The 19,897-nt window shown below is 47.2% G+C and overlaps 1 protein-coding gene across 1 annotated transcript; it reads left to right on the top strand.

Annotated features, from left to right (window-relative positions):
- Positions 1-228: 228 nt before the first annotated feature.
- Positions 229-12,540, top strand: COPE (COPI coat complex subunit epsilon; the record flags this gene model as incomplete). The annotated part of the gene is given in 12 exon segments (XM_053372361.1): positions 229-316; positions 319-460; positions 462-591; positions 1,756-1,818; positions 1,999-2,099; positions 3,943-4,095; positions 5,391-5,444; positions 7,183-7,264; positions 8,326-8,481; positions 9,206-9,274; positions 10,603-10,677; positions 12,260-12,540. Coding segments are annotated over 12 exon segments (1,161 nt in total), but the record flags the coding sequence as incomplete, so codon positions are not given.
- Positions 12,541-19,897: the final 7,357 nt, after the last annotated feature.

Raw genomic sequence — 19,897 nt, 5'->3', positions numbered from 1 at the left:
CCGGCGCATGTGCTGCGCGTCACGCCGCGCTCCCCTCCAATGGCCCGCCGTTTGGACTACGACGCCCAGCATGCAGTGCGCCCAATAAACCGAGCCCTCTTCCCAGCACATACAACTCCTCTGCGGGGCTCATGGGTTTCAATGGCTCTGACAGGAAGAGGGCGGTTGTTTTGTTTGAAATATTAGCTAGTTGCTTGTTTTCCAGCAGGCGGAGCCCGTATGCAGTGAGCGGGTCCCTCTTCCCTTTTCGTATCTCTAAGCAGATCCGGCGACGTAGCACCTCTTCCGCCCCAAAACTCCAGCTCCCGGCAAGCATTTCGCCCCGGGGCTTCCCGATTGGTCAGGCGGGCGAGTGGGCGCGGCGAAAGGGCGAGTGCCGGCCAATCGGCGCTTCCCGGCGTGCCTTGCGAGGGAGCCGTGAGGAGAGTCCGAGGCGAAGACGTGTCCGCTCCGGGTCCCGGAGGCGAAGGCGAGGGAAGCGGAGCGATGGCGGCGGCGACCCAGGGCGAGGCCGACGAGCTCTTCGACGTCAGGAACAACTTCTACATCGGCGCTTCGCAGGCGGCCATTAACGAAGCGCAGCGAGTCAAGGTGACAGAAGAGGGGGGGGTCGGGGGGGCTTGGTGGCGCCTCCGCGGAGGAAGGAGAGGCGCCCGAGTCCAACATGTATAGGAACAGAATGAAGCATCACACATAAAAAGACTTCCCTTCAGGTGTCTCTTCAAAGAGTTGTGCTCTTTATCTCCTTATCTCCTTGGCTCGGGGGTCGCAGAACTCCAGACCCTCCAATGACAATAGGGACATCCTGAGGGAAAGTGGGACAGTCCAGGATCAATCAGAAACCAGGATGGCTTCTGTCCCTCCAAACATATCCTTGAAGCTTCCTGGGAGAGAGGACAGGCGAAGGGAGTGAGAGAATGGAATGTCAACAGTCTGCCAAAGCCTGTTTGTCAGGGGAACGGTAATAATAATAATAATAATAATAACAACAACAACAATAATAATAATTTATTTATACCCCACCCATCTGGCTGGGCTTCCCCAGCGACTCTGGACGGCTTCCCAAAAAAATATTAAAATACTGTAGTACATCAAACATTAAAAGCTTCCCTAAACAGGGCTGCCTTCAGATGTCTTCTAAAAGTCTGCTAGTTATTTTTCTCTTTGACATCTGGTGGGAGGGCGTTCCACAGGGCGGGTGCCACCACTGAGAAGGCCCTCTGCCTGTTCCCTGTAACTTGGCTTCTCACAGTGAGGGAACCGCCAGAAGGCCCTCGGTGCTGGACCTCAGTGTCCGGGCTGAATGATAGGGATGGAGATGCTCCTTCAGGTATACTGGACCAAGGCTGTTTAGGGCTTTAAAGGTTAGCACCAACACTTTGAATTGTGCTTGGAAACATGTTATGTGGTCTCGGTGGCCGCTCCCAGTCACCAGTCTAGCTGCCGCATTCTGGATTAGTTGTAGTTTCCAGGTCACCTTCAAAGGTAGCCCCATGTAGAGCGCATTGCAGTAGTCCAAGTGGTGATCAAAATGTGACATTTCTGCTCAAATCCTGCTTGAAGCTTTTGCTTTGGGACATCTGCTTGGCCCAAGCATGGTGGACTAGATGCCCAACCACCCCCGGCCTGAACCAGCTGGTTTTTACATTTCTTATATTTCTGTGAGACTTTTTTTACAGCTTCTTCTTCTATGTTTCCTCCCACTCCTGCCCTTCAACTGCAAATGATTCTACTCCCCCCCTCTTGTTTCTTCAGCCCTCCAGTCCCGACAAAGAGATGGAAAGGGATATCTTCCTGTATCGTGCCTACATTGCCCAGGTGAGGCTTCTGAAAAAAGGACAGTTTGCCTGCTTCCAGGCTTGCCCAATGTGTGGGTTGAGTTTTGAAGTTTATAACACCACTGTTTATAACACCTTGAAAGCAACTGTCTCAGAAACAGCCATGCCTTCTATCTTTCCCAATTCACTTTTGAGACTTCCCATTTCTCCTTTTGTACAGCGAAAATATGGTGTGGTGTTGGATGAAATCAAGCCCAGCTCACCTCCGGAACTCCAAGCTGTGCGGATGTTTGCGGAATACCTTTCTAATGAGAGCCAAAGGTGGGTCTGGGTGCCCAAACACAGCAGCCTTTCTCCTGGAAAATCAAATTCCTAGGAATGGTGATTGGATTCTAACATAATATCCAGATTTTAAAATTGCAGTGCACTCTGGCTGGCAGGTTGACCCTTAGCATGTAAAAGCTGTCCCCAGTTATCCCTGTTACATATGTAGATAGATACTATAAAGATATTTCACCAAATGGAACTTTTGATTAACTTTCCATCGCGCAGCAGTGGAAATCTTTTTAAAAAACCTAGCTCTATCCCACTGATACACCATAAAAATCCTTTGAATTTAGTTAATGCAGAAAATAAATATATAAGTTATGGGTCTCTAAGGGGCAGGAAGATCCTGATCGTTTCCACTCAGTGTGGTGGAATTTTATTTCATGTAGTTTAGTTTCAAATGTCTCTCCCTCTTCCATTTAGAGAATTATGGTTGCCATGATTTTAGATTTGATGTTAATTCATGTGCTTAGCTTTTGTAGGCCCTGCCTCTTGTTGGATATATTATTGGATTTTTGTTGTTGGTTTATTTGTCTCTGTGGTTCTATAAGCATTTTGATAAGTAATAAAAACAATTTTTAAAAAAGCCTGGGGAGAGCTTACTGCAAAAGGGGCGCAACCACTGAAAAGTCCCTGCCTTGTGTGGTCCCCTCAGATGAGGTGCATGCAGTGGTAGAATTCAGATGTATAAGCTAACTGCAAAATGGCACCTTAAACCTGGGCTACGGTCGCCACAACAAAATGTCTAGGTGTCATTTTCCCCCCAGTGAAATTTTTTATTATTAATCATTTCATTTTTCTACCTCTTTATATTTTGGGGAAAAACACACCTCAAAGTGGTTTATAGCGCATTAAAACATCAAATAAAACAATACCGAATAAAACAAATTCAAGCTTCAAGGAAAAGATTTCAGATCCTTCTCTAGGTGACATTCTGCTTCCCCCATATTTATTTGCCTACTTAATTTATAGAGCTGCCCCATAGCAGAAGGATTCTGGGAAGCCAGTGGAGTGCAGTGGTGAGAGTGTCAGACTAGGACAGGGGTTGGCAACCTGCGGTCCATGGGCAACAAGTGGCCCACGGGGGTTGTTTAAACAGCCCACAAGCTGCCCCCAAACCAAGCCGCCCGCTCGGTGAGTCCCCGTGCAACGCACTAAACCTGTGCAGCGCGGAGCGGGGACACACTCCTACAGTGCCGGAAATCACGCCTGCGCATACGCCCACGGACGATCTCTGCAGGAGTGAACCAGCCCAGGTGAGGTAAACCTTGCCGACCCCTGGACTAGGACCTGGGAGATCAGGGTTCAAATCCCCACTCAGTCATGGAGCTTTCTGGATGACCTTGTGAGTCAGTCACAACCTCTGTGTTGTTGTGGGGATTAACTGAGGAGAGCTGTTGGTGAACAGTAGACTCCTTGGATAGAAAGGTGGGAGATAAATGCAATGAATAAGCTCTTCTGCTTCCTTTCTTAAGAAAGCTGGGGGGGGGCAGCCAGATGCAGATGTTAGTCACCAGTCTGGCATCCAGAGAACTCTACGTGGTCACAGCTGGCCTTGCGCCAGTCGCAAAACGTGTCTGGGGAATTTCTAACACTAGGCGTTCAGAGAGGGTCCTGTGAAAAAGACCGCAGGATCCAGGGATCATGTGGGGAGAGGCAGTCGCAGGTGTGCTTGCAAATGGTGGTTTTTGCCATTAACAGTGGTTTTCAAAGACACCCTGGGGCAACTCCCAGGTGAGAGCTGGGAGCGGAGGGGTCTGAGATGCTTCCATTTCCTGAGGCTTACTTTAGTGGCATTCCTCTCTCCCTGTCCCCACCCTGGGCCCTGCGTCAAAAGAGATGCGATCGTGGCTGAACTGGACAAGAAGATGGCTAAGAGCATTGACGTCACTCACAACACTTTCCTTCTTATGGCGGCCTCAGTCTACTTCCACGACCAGAACCTGGATGCAGCATTGCGGACCTTGCACCAGGGGGACAGCTTAGAGGGGTGAGTGGAATTGAGTTGTTGTGGTGGTGGCTTTTTATCTTGGCTTATAGCACAAACGGGGGGTTCCTCCTCACCCCTGAACTGTGCAAGCTGACCTTTATGAGAACAAGTGTTGACGAATTGGTGCCTGAGTTTGATTTCCCCCTCTTCCTTCCCTGTGCCTTTTTCCTTGTGTGTGTCTTTATATATTGTAAGCCTCTGGGCCCAGAGCACCTTGTTTCAAATGAATGCATGTCAGCCGCTCTATGGGAGCCTTTTTGGTCGAAGAGCCCAGTACTAACGGTCGAAACACAACTGCGGCTGGGGCTTCTCCAGGAGAGTGGCTCCTTCCATTTTTTGAGGAACTGATAGCCAACCACGTTCAAAGAGTTGCACTGAGTTGACTAATGCTTGCTCTGCTTGGAGTTGATGCACTGAACTGAGTGCACATGGCTAAGTTAGGTCTGCTAATTTCAGTGGGGCTACTCTTGAGTAGGTATTGCTCAGGACTGCAATTCCTCAAGGACCACCTCTTTCCATATGAACCTACCTGGACCCTGAGATCATCTTCTGAGGCCTTTCTTCATGTGCCTCCACCACAAGAGGTCTGGAGGGTGGTAACACGAGAACGGGGCCTTCTCTGCAGTGGCTCCTCTTCTGTGGAAATATCTCCCTAGCTGACACCTTCACTATACACCTTTAGGCGCCAGGCAAAAACCTTCTTCTTCAACCAGGCCTTTGGCTCATTGCCATCCATTGCCCTTTTAAAATGTGTCGTGGGAGGGGGGATTATTGGTTTATTGTTATTCTTATTTTTGCTATGTATTCTGTGTTTTTATATTGTGTTTTATATTGAGAACCACCCTGAGACTTGCCGGTGTAGGGCGGTACACAAATTTAATTAATAATACTGATACTAATAGCAAAATCGGACTAACATACAGCCCATTGAAATTAATTTAACTAAGTTAGGTTCTATTTGCACTGAGCATTTAAAGCAGTATCTTTTAAACTGCAAATAATACCAGGAACTGTAGTTTTCTAAGGCTGCTGAGAGTTCAGAGAGTTGTAATTATTGGAATGTTTTAACAACCAATCCTTCTTCCCTGGGAAGTGTAGCTCTGGGAGAGGATTTGGGGGTGTCTCCGAACAGCTCTTGGCATCCTAATCAAACTACAGTTCCCAGGATTCTTTGGGCAATAAGCCCACAAGTCTTTCAGACGTTAAGAACTTGGCTCTTGTCTGACCAAAGGTCCACAGGCAGCAAACTCACAGGTGCAAGTTCCTAAAACTCTCCTTTCTCTCGTTCCCTCTAGCATGGCCATGACTATTCAGATCCTTCTGAAACTAGATCGCCTGGATCTGGCCCGGTAAGTTTCCCCAGAACCGGAGTTGCTTTCAGCACCAGCCGGCTTCTGTCTGTCCATCCGTCCATCCCCTTGTCCACCTCCTCCTGCATGTGCGGTGCAGTGCAAAAGCAGCCACAGAAAGCTTGGCTCTGTCACACATAAGTGAGGTCCAGTTTGGAGCCACATGATTGGAGGCCTCTGCCCTCAGCAGGTCTACTCTGAGCAGTAGCACCTCAGAAGCTTTTAGGCGTGATTTTGGATGGGTCTTCTTGATGTTGCCAGTCACTTATTGTTATTATTAATATTTGTTTATATTCCGCCACTCTAGGCAGCTGCCGACAAAAAATAGCCAAAACACAATGTAGCATCAAACACTAAAAGCTTTCCTGAACAGGGATGCCTTCAGATGTCTTTTAAAAATCATATAGCTGTTTCTCTCCCCCCTGATGGGAGGGTGTTCCATAGGGCAGGCGTGACTATTGAGAAAGCCCCCTGGGTGGTTCCATCTAACCTCACTTCTCTCGGGGAGGGAACCGCCAGAAGGCCCTCGGAGCTGGACCTCCGTGTCTGGGCTGAACAATGGGGGTGGAGATGCTCCTTCAGGTACACAGGGCTGAGGCCATTTAGGGCTTAAAAGGTCAGCACCAACACTTTGAATTGTGCTCAGAAATGTACTGGGAGCCAATGAAGATCCTTTAGGACCGGGGTTATATGGTCCCAGTCACCAGTCTGGCAGCCGCATTCTGGATTCGTTGTTGTTTCCAAGTCACCTCAAAGGAAGCCCCACCTAGAGCTCATGGCAGGAGTCCAAGCAGGAGATAACCCCTCTGGTTAGACAGGCAGAGTCCCAGCCGGCGTACCAGCTGGAGCTGGTAGACATCTGCCCTGGGCCATCCCTAACCATTGGGGAAGGACTATAACTCAGCAGCAGAGCCTTGGTCCAAAGGTCCCAGCTTCAGGCCCCCACCGGCATCTCCAGGCAGGACTGGGAGAGAGTCTCTGCCGGGCAGTGTAGACCAGGGGTCAGCAAAAATCTTTAGCCACGGGCCGGTCCACTGTCCCTCAGACCTTGTGACGGGCCAGAGAAGCGGCACTGAGGGGGGAGCTGGAAGAAGAGCCGAGGGGGGCAAGTAGTCCTCCCCAGCCCCAGCTGCGGCGTTTACCTTCCCTGGGGCTGCCACCGCTGCTGCTGCTGCCGCTGCTTCTCATGGGTAGGCAGAGCGAGCTGGTCTGCTCCGTTCTCTGGCCCACAGGAGCACCAGGGCGGCGGCAGTGGAGGGAAGATGAGCAGCGCAAAAGGGCTGGCTCCAGAGAGGGGCTGCTTAAAATGGTGCTCAGCCCAGCCCCCTTCCTCCTCTAGGCAGGGCGGGGAGAAGCCAGGAGGAGGGAGGGAGGAGGCGCCGCCACGGTGTGTGTGTGGGGGGGGAATGGAATGGCTCAGGGGGGGAAATGGTGCAGTCCAAACGAACAGAATCCCCACATTGATCCACGGACAGTCTGCAGGCTGGATCCTGAAGGCAATTGGGCCTGATTCGGCCCGCAGGCCTTAGTTTGCCGACCCCTGCTGTAGACAGTACTGAGCTACATGGATTAAATCATCTGGTTCAGGATAAGGCAGCTTCCTATGTTTAAATCAGACTAGAATCTTTGTATGTCTTTATGGGAAAGAACATGGCTGAGTGTTACAGAACCTGTGTTGCCTGCAGAAGGTCCCAGGTTCCATCTCCAGGAACATTCTCGCTCCCCCTTCATTCTCCAGGAAGGAGCTGAAGAAGATGCAGGAGCAAGACGAAGACGCGACTCTGACCCAGCTGGCGACGGCGTGGGTGAATCTCGCCCTGGTGGGTACCATATTGTGCATTCCTGTGCCAAGGGTGAAGCCAAGTCATTCTGTCATTTTTTTATTAAAACACTGGGAGATGGACATGGCCTAGCAGCCCCCTCCCCGAAAAAGACTTCAAGATATGGAATGGAGAGACTCCTCTAGGAAGAAAGTTTGCAGTGTTTTGGACTTTTTAGTTCAGAGAAAAGGTGAGAAAGAGATGGCCTGGCAGAAGGGCACAAAATTACACATGGCATGAAAACCGTGGAGAGTGGAAGGTTTTCCTCCCTCTGTCATAACGCCAGAACTTTTCTCCATCCAGCAAAGCTGAACGTTGGAAGATCCAGGACAGACAAGAGGAAGTACCATTGTTAACCTGTGGTACTCCCTGCCACAGGAGGCAGTGATCACCACCAACCTAGATGGCATTGAAAGAGGATTGGACAAATTCATGGAGGGGAACCGATATGAATAGCAATGGTGACAAAGGACACCCTTGTCTTGTACCTTTAGTTATAGCAATATTTTCCGTTATTACGTTATTAACAATTAATTTTGCTCTTTGCTCGGAATATATTGCCTTAATACCATTTAGAAAAGATTGGCCCACATCAGAGGGTATCAGAGTTTTTAGGGGGTTAACCAGGCTGGGATAGCAGGCTTGTTGGTTTTTGAATGTCTGGTGTAGATTTTTTCAATTTCATTGTTCTGTATGGGACAATGACAATAAAGATTATCGTATCTTAGAGGCCACATGTAGCCCTCCAGACCTCTCCCCTGGCCCTGCTTTGCACCATCCTTGGAAGGTTTTGTTTATTTTATTTATGAAGGGTTATTGTTTTGTTGTTTCGGTTAAATTATTTACTTGTGTTTTATTCTGTGAACTGCCCTGCAATCTTTTGATGAAGGGCGGTGTGTAAGTATAATAAATAGAAATAGTGAAAAAAATTGCCTGGCAGGAAATGTGTCGTCAGAAGCCTTGCTGGACAGAGTAGTAGAGTGAGGGGCATGTGTAGGAACGTGCAGCCCCCTGGCTGGAGAAAGGCTTGAGGTGGCCTCCACTTGTGATTCTCTCTGCAGGGCGGCGAGAAGTTGCAGGATGCCTATTACATCTTCCAGGAGATGTCTGAGAAGTGGTCGCCCACCCTCTTGCTCCTCAACGGCCAGGCCGCTTGCTACATGGGCCAGGGCAAGTGGGATGATGCCGAGGGGGTGCTCCAGGAGGCTCTGGACAAGGTGAGGGACCCCCCTGCGTGCCAACCTGGGAGGCAGTCAGTGCAGCAGCGGCTGTTCCCCATTGGAACTGGCAGGGCAGAAGCCAGGGAGCCCCAATGGCCGATGTGGCCAACCAGAGGCTCATTCCAGTTTTGGTCCTGTCCTCTGCTCAGTGAGGACTAGAACATTGGGACTTACAAGGTTGTCTCACCCCATCAGCAGAGCTGCTCCTGTTACAGGTGCTACATAACACCTGCTCCACATTCAGGGTGGCCGCTCCTAAACTTTGGAACTCCCTACCAATTGAATTCAGGCAGGGAGACTCAGCCCCGTGTGGATTGCACCTGGCATCTTTTGCGGCCCAAGCAGGTTTTGTGCCACCAGCTCAGGGGCAGATAATCGCAAGCTAGAGGAACTATCAGCTGGCCTGGTGATGAGTTGTCCTCCCTTCTTAGAATCGCAGAATGGGAATAACCCCCCCGCAAGGGTCATCCCCCTGCAATGCAGGAATCTCGGCTAAAGGTCCCGTCCCCCCACAGGTGGCCTGCCAATCTCTGCTTAAAAACCTCCAAGGTAGGAGAGTCTGCCACCCTCTGAGGGAGTCGAGCAGCTCTTACCCTCAGAAAGTTGAGTCAGAAACTCCTTTCTTGCGATTTGAATCTCTCAGTTCAGGTCCTGCCCTCTGAAGCAGCAGAAGACAAGCGGCTCCCTCCCCTTTAGCGTTGACTCTTCTCTTTTTCTACAGGACAGCAGCCATCCTGAAACCCTGATCAACTTTGTCGTCCTCTCGCAGCACTTGGGGAAGCCTCCAGAGGTGAGGGCCGCCCCCTCTTTTTTTAGGGGGGGTCTCTGCAACCCACCAGCCTCCAACTCCCAGCATCCCGGCAGCGGTCAGGAGTCCAGCCGCACCAGGAGGGATGCAGATACTCCCCTTCCATACCTGGAAACTAGCCTTCCCTCTGCCTGTTTCTGGCTTCATGGCACCTTATGTGTTTCCCACCTGCTCCAAAATCTGTGCTTCCTTTTCTTTCCAGCTACAATCTGGGGTGGGGGAGACATTTGCACCAGTGAAGCTTCCCAGCTGAGACCTTAGTGGGGTTTCATTTTTTTAAGACCTTGCATTAAAAAGCATACAAAGTGAGAAGCTTCTGTCCCCAGCTCCTTGCCTTCTTCCCTCTCCACTGCCCTTCATCTAGGAAAATCAGTGCCCATCGCTCCTCCTCCATGCCTTTTTAAGGATATTCCCCTCCCCTAAATATTTGCTTGTGTTAATCTGGATTTCCTACACTTAGTGGAAAAGACCAGAGGGTATTTTTTGGTTTCATTTTGGTGCTTATTACTGTTTTATTCTTATTCTTATTCTTTAATTTTTTTAATTTCATGAAATGATTGTGGAAAAACCTCAAAGTGATTTATAAAAAGGAAAACTTCCTAGTTGCTTGTTACTCAAAGCTCTCCAAGCGACCTGCAGCAGATTTTTTAATGTTACCATACAGAAACATGCATTAGATTTTAAAGAACACATTTTTTATATTAAAAAACTTAAAACAGAGTTACATAGTAAATAAAACTCTTTCCTCCCAGAGGGTGGATTTGCTTCTGAGTAGGATGCAGCTTCTGTCCAGCTCTTAAATTTTCACAAGCATCAATAAAGTAATTTATGGAAAGTGTCGTTCCATGGTGTTCATGGTGCGCGAAAGCCATGCTCCGTGGATTCTGCATGTTGAATAAAATACAACCGTGGCGCTCCTCATCCCCCTACGATGTTCATGCTTCAAGGCGGTTAATTTATCCATGAGCGTCAAGCCCCAGGCATGTGAGACCTGAGCTTCAAAAAAGGTCTCTGCTGAGGGATCTCCACTGTCTGGCGATGACTAGCTTTGCAGTTGTTCTCAGGTGCATGATTAAATCTTGCTTTGTTAAGCTGTGAAACTCTGGAAAGATATGTAGCTGTGCCTTTGGGTCCATAGGGACAACTTGCTCCGTAACTGTAACAGCAGCAGGAATTTCTGCCAGCCCCCAAAGAGCAAAATGTCACAATCCCAGCCCATGGAAAGCTCCTCACCTGTGCCATTTTCTCCCCTCCTGACGACCCCTTTACTCTCTCTTTGTCTGACTCTCTGTCTTCTTCCTCCCTTTGAGGTCACCAACCGTTACCTGTCGCAGCTGAAAGATGCCCACCGACATCACCCCTTTATCAAGGAACACCAGACCAAGGTAAGAGGACCGTCTCTTCTCTTCTGTTCACCCAGCCCGGGGTGGGTTGGGGATCATAGGATCATAGAGTTGGAAGGGACCCCAAGGGTCATCCAGTCCAATCCCTTGCAGTGCAGGAACCTCAGCTAAAGCCTCCATGACAGATGGCCATCCAAGGATGTGAGAACAAAGACAGAGCTTTTCAGCCCAGGGTTTCCTCAACTTGGTTCTCCAGCTATTGTTGGACTACGACTCCCACCATCCCTCTTTAGCAGGCCTAGTGGCCAGGGATGATGGGAACTGTAGTTCAGAAACAGCTGGGGACCCAAGTTGGGAAAACACTGTCTTGGAGTTCCCATAATATTTTTTTTAGATGTTATTTTTAATAGGAAGTAAAGGGGGTGTACATAATCTTTAGGGATGCAATAACTTGATTGTTCATCTATTTTCCCATGTTCTGAACATCTCTTCAAGAGCAAAATATTTTCACAATGCTTTTAAAACAGAAGAGAAGGCAAGTTACTGGAACAGTACAGTCCTTTTTAAAGCAGTACAATGACAATCCCAGAGATTGAAACTATAAGATTACAAGCATTTAAGACACCTAGTTTTGAAATACTTGCAGCTGTATTCATTGATCAATTTCACTTTGAACAAAATATAGATAGGATGGAATCTGATTTCTTCATAAATACTTTCACATGGATGGAGAGTTTACATTTTCTTCATTGGCAATAAAAAAGTGCTCAATTTACAAAAAGGGATACATCAAACTCAAAACATGCAATGCTTGTTCATTTAAAAAAACACCCATAAGTTGAGTTAAGAGTTCCCATAAGTTGACTTGCCCCCCGTGAGAGAGCAGTGGGTGGGCAGGGCCCCCCCCCCCCACATCCACAAGAATGTGCCTCGGGAGACTTGATTCCATGCAGGGCATAAACTGTGGAACTTGCTCCGGCAGGAGGCAGCGACAGCCACCAACCTGGATAGCTTTCAAAGAGGATTAGACAAATTCATTGATGGCCACGATCCACAATGGCCTGGCTCTGTCTCAACGGTGGGAGGCAGCCGTGCTCCTGGATCCCCGTAGCTGGAAGCTGCGGGAGTGGAGAGTTGCTCTTGTGCTCTCGTCCTACTGGCAGATTTCTGGTTTGGGTGTGGTTCATGCAGAGAGGCGAATGACAGCCTCCTCTTTCGTGTCAGGCAGTTCTGCTACCTCCAGTCACGTGGAGGTGAAAATTCTGGCCCTAAGCAGAGACTGATTGAGAATGCCGGAAGGGTAGATCATGCAGAGACACAACAGGCACGTTGTTCTGTGGATGGATACTTTTTTTTGGGGGGAGGGGTGTTCTCTGGAGCCTTGAACAACTTACTTCTCCCAACGCACCGTGCGTGATCACTGTGCAAATGGCACACTCTTGTCAGGTCCACGGCCATCTGTCAGGGATGCTTTAGCTAAGATTCCTGCCTAGCAGGAGGTTGGACTAGGTGAACCTCGGGGTCCCTTCCAGCTCTACATTTCTATGATTCTGGGTCTGTTTCAATCAAGGTTTCATCCCCTTGTAATTCTTCCTTCTGCTTCGTCTGTCTCTTTGCCTTGAAGGAGAATGACTTTGACCGCCTGGCTTTGCAGTATGCACCCAGCGCCTAGACTGGCCAGGTGCAAGGAAGCTCCAGATGGCAATGTCTTGCAGAGCAGGATTCTGTGTGCTGGGATCACCGCTTCTCCCGTACAGGTGACACCTGAAACCGGTCCTCCCCACGCAGGTCCGCCATGGGACAGCATCGAAACCCCAAAACATTTTTTGCCCTGTGCTATGCAGAAAAGAGATTTCTGCAGACTGTAGTTCAAAACATTCCCAATAAAACCTCTGCTAGATTTAACTACCTGGCTCTTTCTGATTGTGAAAACCTTGTTGTTGTTTAGTCGTTTAGTCGTGTCCGACTCTTCGTGACCCCATGGACCAGAGCACGCCAGGCACCTCTGTCCTCCACTACCTCCCGCAGTTTGGTCAGACTCATGCTGGTAACCTCGAAAACACTATCCAACCATCTCATCCTCTGTCGCCCCCTTCTCCTTGTGCCCTCCATCTTTCCCACCCAACGACAGGGTCTTTTCCAGGGAGTCTTCTCTTCTCATGAGGTGGCCAAAGTATTGGAGCCTGAGCTTCAGGATCTGTCCTTCCAGTGAGCACTCAGGACTGATTTCCTTAAGAATGGATAGGTTTGATCTTCTTGCAGTCCATGGGACTCTCAAGAGTCTTCTCCAGCACCATAATTCAAAAGCATCAATTCTTCGGCAATCAGCCTTCTTGATGGTGCAGCTCTCACTTCCATACATCACTACTGGGAAAACCATGGCTTTAACTATACGGACCTTTGTTGTCAAGGTGACGTCTCTACTTCTCAAGATGCTGTCTAGGCCTGTCATTGCCCTTCTCCCAAGGAGCAGGCGTCTTTTAATTTCGTGGCTGCTGTCACCATCTGCAGTGATCATGGAGCCCAAGAAAGTAAAATCTCTCACTGCCTCCATTTCTTCCCCTTCTATTTGCCAGGAGGTGATGGGACCAGTGGCCATGATCTTCGTTTTTTTGATGTTGAGCCTCAGACCATATTTTGCGCTCTCCTCTTTCACCCTCATTAAAAGGTTCTTTAATTCCTCCTCACTTTCTGCCATCAAGGTTGTGTCATCTGCATATCTGAGGTTGTTGATATTTCTTCCGGCAATCTTAATTCCAGCTTGGGATTCATCCAGCCCAGCCTTTCGCATGATGTATTCTGCATATAAATTAAATAAGCAGGGAGATAAAATACAGCCTTGTCATACGCCTTTCCCAATTTTGAACCAATCAGTTGTTCCATATCCAGTTCTAACTGTAGCTTCTTGTCCCACATAGAGATTTCTCAAGAGACAGATGAGGTGATCAGGCACTCCCATTTCTTTATGAACTTGCCATAGTTTGCTGTGGTCGACACAGTCAAAGGCTTTTGCATAGTCAATGAAGCAGAAGTACTTGTTTTTCTGGAACTCTCTAGCTTTCTCCATAATCCAGCGCATGTTTGCAATTTGGTCTCTGGTTCCTCTGCCTCTTCTAAATCCAGCTTGCACTTCTGGGAGTTCTCGATCCACATACTGTTTGAGCCTTCCTTGTAGAATTTAAGCATAACCTTGCTAGCGTGTGAAATGAGTGCAATTGTGCGGTAGTTGGAGCATTCTTTGGCACTGCCCTTCTTTGGGATTGGGATGTAGACTGATCTTCTCCAATCTTCTGGCCACTGCTGAGTTTTCCAAATTTGCTGGCATATTGAGTGTAGCACCTTAACAGCATCATCTTTTAAAATTTTAAATAGTTCAGCTGGAATACCATCACTTCCACTGGCCTTGTTATTGGCAGTGCTTTCTAAGGCCCATTTGACTTCACTTTCCAGGATGTCTGGCTCAAGGTCAGAAACTACACTACCTGGGGTGTACGAGACATCCATATCTTTCTGGTATAATTCCTCTGTGTATTCTTGCCACCTCTTCTTGATGTCTTCTGCTTCTGTTAGGTCCTTACCACTTTTGTCCTTTATTATGGTAATCTTTGTACGAAATGTTCCTTTCATATCTCCAATTTTCTTGAACAGATCTCTGGTTCTTCCCATTCTGTTGTTTTCCTCTATTTCTTTGCATTGCTCGTTTAAGAAGGCCTTCTCTCCTTGCTATTCTTTGGAAATCTGCATTCAATTTCCTGTATCTTTCACTATCTCCCTCGCATTTTGTTTGCCTTCTCTCCTCCGCTATTTGTAAGGCCTCGTTGGACAGCCACTTTGCTTTCTTGCATTCCTTTTCATTGGGATGGTTTTCGTTGCTGCCTCCTGTACAATGTTACGAGCCTCCATCCATAGTTCTTCAGGCACTCTGTCCACCAAATCTAAATCCTTAAACCTGTTCGTCACTTCCACTGTGTATTCATAAGGGATTTGACTTAGATTGTATCTTACCGGCCCAGTGGTTTTTCCTACTTTGGACTAGGGCAGCCCAGGATCGTCAAAGTGGAGATGAACTTGGGGCTTTACAGCTGCTGCGCTAAGCTGAAATCATTTCCCTGCTCCGGAGTTCACCTTCGTGGGAGCCCAGTGATATTGACAGGAGGTTTGTTTTGCGGCCCCCCCAGACCAGAAGGACTTCATCTGGACGGTGCCCACTCCCCCCAGGTCTGCTCCCCTCCTCGGCTCAACTCCAAGCCCCTGCATGAGCACTTCCACCTGGCCATTGCAGAGGGGAGGCCTGTTTCCTGCCCAGGCAGAGAGAAGCCTGCTTTGGGAGGATGTACAACCAACAAAACCTCTGGCTTTTGGTGTAGCCCAAATCTCTCTCTCTATACAATGGGGCCCTTTGCTGCTTTTGCCTGGCGCCTTACACACACTGGCATGCAACCCCCCCCCCCCAAGGTGGAAATTCAGATCATGTCGCCCTGAAAAGGTTTCCTCACACCCTGGAATAAAAGAACCATTTCCTGACCCTTGGGTTTTCCTTTACTTTTTATTTATTACTAGATACCAAATGAAGTGTGTTGGGGGGGGGGTCCATCTTGAAGCTCTGGCAAAAATGGGGCACTCCTTTCAAGATTGGGGATTTTGCCTAGAGATTTTGTTTGGTTTTTAAAATAATAATATTTTATCCCTTTTCCAAATAGAAAGTTGCATTTATTACTCAACAATTATATTCCATTTCAACAGAACTAGTGACTTCCCACTCGCCCAACATCGATGTTTACATACAATGGCATTTTACGGTCCTGTCTTATCTAATTTCACCCTAACATGTTAATATGTTCTGCTGTTTTCCTACTCTCCAAACACCGCTGTGGCTTTCACTTACGAGAAACAACTTTTTATATAGACCAGAAAAGTCTCCTTTGAAATATTCAAAATTTGTATCTCTTATCAGTGCTATCAATCTTCCCAGCTCTGCATGTTCCAAGATTTTGTTTGATTTTGTGAGTGTTAGGGAGCCCATAATGCAGCGAGGTTTTAGAAGGACGTTACTTGTTGTTTACTGTTGTGACAGTTGTTTTCTCAAAATTTATTTTCTGTACAATACCATGAAAATAAATAAAAACAGGCCCTTTGCCCTGGTGGGGTGAGCCCTTTGGGGGCCCTCCCACACAGAGACCAGAACTGGAGGTGGTTCAGGATTTGAACCCAGAATCTTCCACTGCCTTTCATGAAATTGAAACCTCTTGCTTGTCCCACGCAAGGTAGACTTGCTCTTTGTGGAAAGAATATGCCCAGGCCCTTCCATACCCTCCAACATTTCTCCGATGAAAATATGGGCGTCCTATTGCAAAATAATAATAATTTTACTAGTTGCCGCGGTCAGTCTGGGTAGCTTCCAGCATATATGTAAACATAATAAAATTTTAAACATTAAAAAAACTTCCCTTTACAGGGCTGCCTTCAGATGTCTTCTAAGGGTTGTATAGTTACTCCTCGGCTCGGGGGTCGCATAACTCCAGGCCCTCCCACATTTCTCTGATGAAAATAGGGAAGTCCTAAGGAAAAGCGGGACAATCCAGGATCAAATCAGAAACTGGAACAGCTTCTGTCAATCCAGGACTGTCCCTGGAAAATAGGCACCTGGAGAATCTTTGCAAAACTAGCTGAGGTTGCAAGGGACTTTCTCTCTTCCTCCCTCCTTCCTTGTGCTCTTTCAAAGCTGTGTTTGAGGTGCAGGGGTTAGAGCTTGCCTTAATGCTGTGGCCCCCACTGCAGCGGGGGGGGGGGGGGGAGCTACATTGTGTAAGGTGGTGGGGAGCTTTTTCAGCTCCCCCCGCTGTCCGGCCGCGGTGTCCTGTGCGGCACATGCAACATTTCTGAATGGGGCCCTTTGTCCTTCCCGGGGAAAGCTGTTCCCTGGCAGAAGCCCTGTGGATGGGGAGGGGGGCCGAATGAAGGTCTCCTTTGTCTAGCGGTTGTGTAGGAGGGGAGAGAGCTTTCTTTAAAGAAAGGCAGGCTTGTGTGTGTGTGAGTTTGTGTGTCTCAGCGCCTCTGGACCCCTGCATGGTGGTTGGAAACAATGGCCGGACTCTGGACGGCCTGAACAAAGGCGATAGGGCCACCGACCCCATTCCATTCTTCTAGTTCTCCCTCTCCCCACACCCTGCATCACTCTTGGGGTTTGGCAGCAAGAAGTGGGGGCTATTTTCCTCCCCAGCTGGTTCTCTGGACGTGCTTTGAAGCCTGGAAGAGGTTGGCAGGCCTCTTCACACAACAGTTGTAGAATCAGAGAGTTGGAAGGGACCCCCAGTGGTCATCTAGTCCAAGGCACGTCCAAAATGGGCCAGTTGATGGGCATTGCCATTCAAATGGTGTGTTTGTACTGTGTCTTGTGATGGGTTATGTGGGGTGGGGCTTACCTGGCCCCCCCATATTTTATTCAAGTTGGCACCACTGCTTCCAACTCCTCCTCCCTCCCCATCACTTTTCCTCTAGTGCTGTGTCTTTTTAGAGTGTTGCTCCTGTGATCTGTAAACTGTTCTGGGTGCCCCTTTTGGGGGTGGGTGCCGAAGAGCCGCATGATAAAAAAGTTATACATAATAATAAAATAATGGACAAATGCAATGTGGGTCCTATGACTGTGAAACTTGGATCTGGATGACCAGGGTTTGAATGCAGAAGGGCCATAACAGAGGGGTTAGCGCACCTGCTTGGCATGCAGAAGGTGCCATGTCTGGTCTGCAGCATCGCTAGGTTGGCTGGGAGAGACTGCCACCCAGTGTGGACAACGCTGAAGTAGGTGAAACTCAGTAGAAGGCAAGTTCCTGTGTTCTTCATTTATTTAGAACCATGAGGACTGCAAACTTAGTTTATTTTCAACAAGAGGCGCATGGCTCAGTGGCCAAGCACCTGCGTGGCATGCAGAAGGTTCTAGGTTCGTTCCCTGACTGCATCTCCAGACCCCCGCTTGAAACCCTGGACAGCTGCTGCCAGTCAGTGTGGACAACACTGACCTCAGTCAACACCTCTGATTCAATACAAGGCAAACTAAACCCCCAGCTTAAGCCATGCAGTTCAGTGCAGGTTGCCTCTGGAGCAGTGGCTGTTTTCTCAGCTTGACCCCCCTCACATGGTCATTGTGGATCTACAAATTGGGGTGGGGAGAAGCCATCTTGAGCTCCTGGGAGTAAATCTGGAGCATAAATGTGGTACCACTTTTGGATCGAAAAATGCAACCATATTATTTATATCATTAAATACAATAATATCTAACAATACAGCTTACAAATTATAAGCAGTATCTGGGATTTTCCACCATAACAAATCCCAGATACCTATATCAACAGTATATTTTATAAAATATGTTGTTATTGATAAATCCCAGACATCTAGTTTATAAATCATAGCGACTCCCAGATGCCTATCATCTGTCTTTTAAATGATTTTTTAATAAACATTGTTGAGATAGAGATCTGGGATTGGCTGACAACAATATTAGATGGAAGGTAGTATCTGGGAGGGGCTATAGTTTGCAAAACTGATACCTGGGAGCTGCCCTTAGTTACAAAATATTTGACCAATTATAAGACAGCAAATCCCAGATGCCTATCTTCTGTCTGGCAGACAGAAGATAGGCATCTGGGATTTGCTGTTTTATAACTGGTCAAATTATAGAGAGAGAGATACCTGGGATTTGCTAGGAAAAATATTTTTAATATCAGGCATTTGTTAATTCAGTTACCTGGGGATTAATATGACAGCTAAAAATGGGAATTAGTTTAAAGATAATTATGAAAAATGTTGGGCTGAAGTGAAAAAAGATTTAGAAATTTGGTCAAACTTGAAGCTTTCCTTGTTGGGTCGAATTGCAGCTATAAAGATGAATGTATTGCCTAGAATGTTGTTTTTGTTTCAAACACTGCAAATTTTGGACAAAATGGACTGTTTCAAGAAGTGGCAGAAAGACATTTCTAAATTTGTCTGGCAGGGCAAGAAGCGTAGAATAAAATTTAAGATATTAACTGATGTAAAGGAAAGAGGTGGATTTGCCCTGCCAGACTTCAAACTTTATTATGAATCAGCAGCATTCTGCTGGTTGAAAGAGTGGCTGCTTCTTGAGAATACAGACATTTTGGATCTTGAAGGTTTTAACAATGTATTTGGGTGGCATGCATATTTGTGGTACGACAAGGTTAAAGCACACAAAGCCTTCAAAAACCATATTGTCAGGAGAGCACTGTTTAATGTTTGGATTAGATATAAGGATCTATTGGAAAATAAAACTCCAAGGTGGTTGTCACCAATGGAGGCTAAGGCTCAGAGAAAACATGGAGGCCAAATGGCCAAAATATTGGGCAATTTTGGAGCAAGAAGGGGGCAGACTGAAATTGCAGAGTTTTGAGAAATTAAAAGATAAAGTGCGAGATTGGCTTCATTATTATCAGATAATGGAGGTTTACAATTCGGATAAGAAAGTTGGTTTCCAGGTGGAAAAATCTAAATTGGAAACAGAATTGTTAGAACCCAAAACTAAGACTTTGTCAAAAATGTATAACTTGCTGCTGAAATGGAATACTCAGGATGAGACGGTTAAATCTGTAATGATTAAATGGGCACAAGACGTTGGACATAATATTATGTTTGCTGACTGGGAACAGTTGTGGACCACCGGGATTAAATTTACGGCATGTAATGCCTTAAGAGAGAATATTATGAAAATGATATACAGGTGGTACATGACCCCAGTCAAGCTTGCAAAAATCTATCATTTGCCCAATAATAAATGTTGGAAATGTAAGGAAACTGAAGGTACAATCTTTCACCTTTGGTGGACGTGCCCTAGGATTAAGGCTTTCTGGGAAATGATATATAATGAATTGAAAAAGGTATTTAAATATACCTTCTTGAAGAAACCAGAGGCCTTTCTCTTGGGCATGGCCGGCCAAGTGGTGCCAAAGAAGGACAGAACTTTTTTCATGTATGCTACAACAGCAGCAAGAATACTCATCGCAAAGTATTGGAAGACGCAAGATTTACCCACCCTGGAAGAATGGCAGATGAAGATGATCAACTGTATGGGATTGGCAGAAATGACTGGCAGAATCTGTGACCAGGGAGAAGAGTCGGCAGAAGAAGATTGGAAAAAATTTAAGGACTACTTACAGAAATATTGTAAAATTAAGGAATGTTGAATGATGCTGGATTGAAATTGAGTGGTTTCTAGCTGTAATGATATAAAGGAATATGGAAAAAAAAGGAT

Source organism: Podarcis raffonei, chromosome 18 (assembly GCF_027172205.1).
Source record: "Podarcis raffonei isolate rPodRaf1 chromosome 18, rPodRaf1.pri, whole genome shotgun sequence".
NCBI lineage: Eukaryota > Metazoa > Chordata > Lepidosauria > Squamata > Lacertidae > Podarcis > Podarcis raffonei.
The sequence above is the reverse complement of the archived record's forward strand: the minus strand, read 5'-3'. Positions and strand labels throughout refer to the sequence as shown.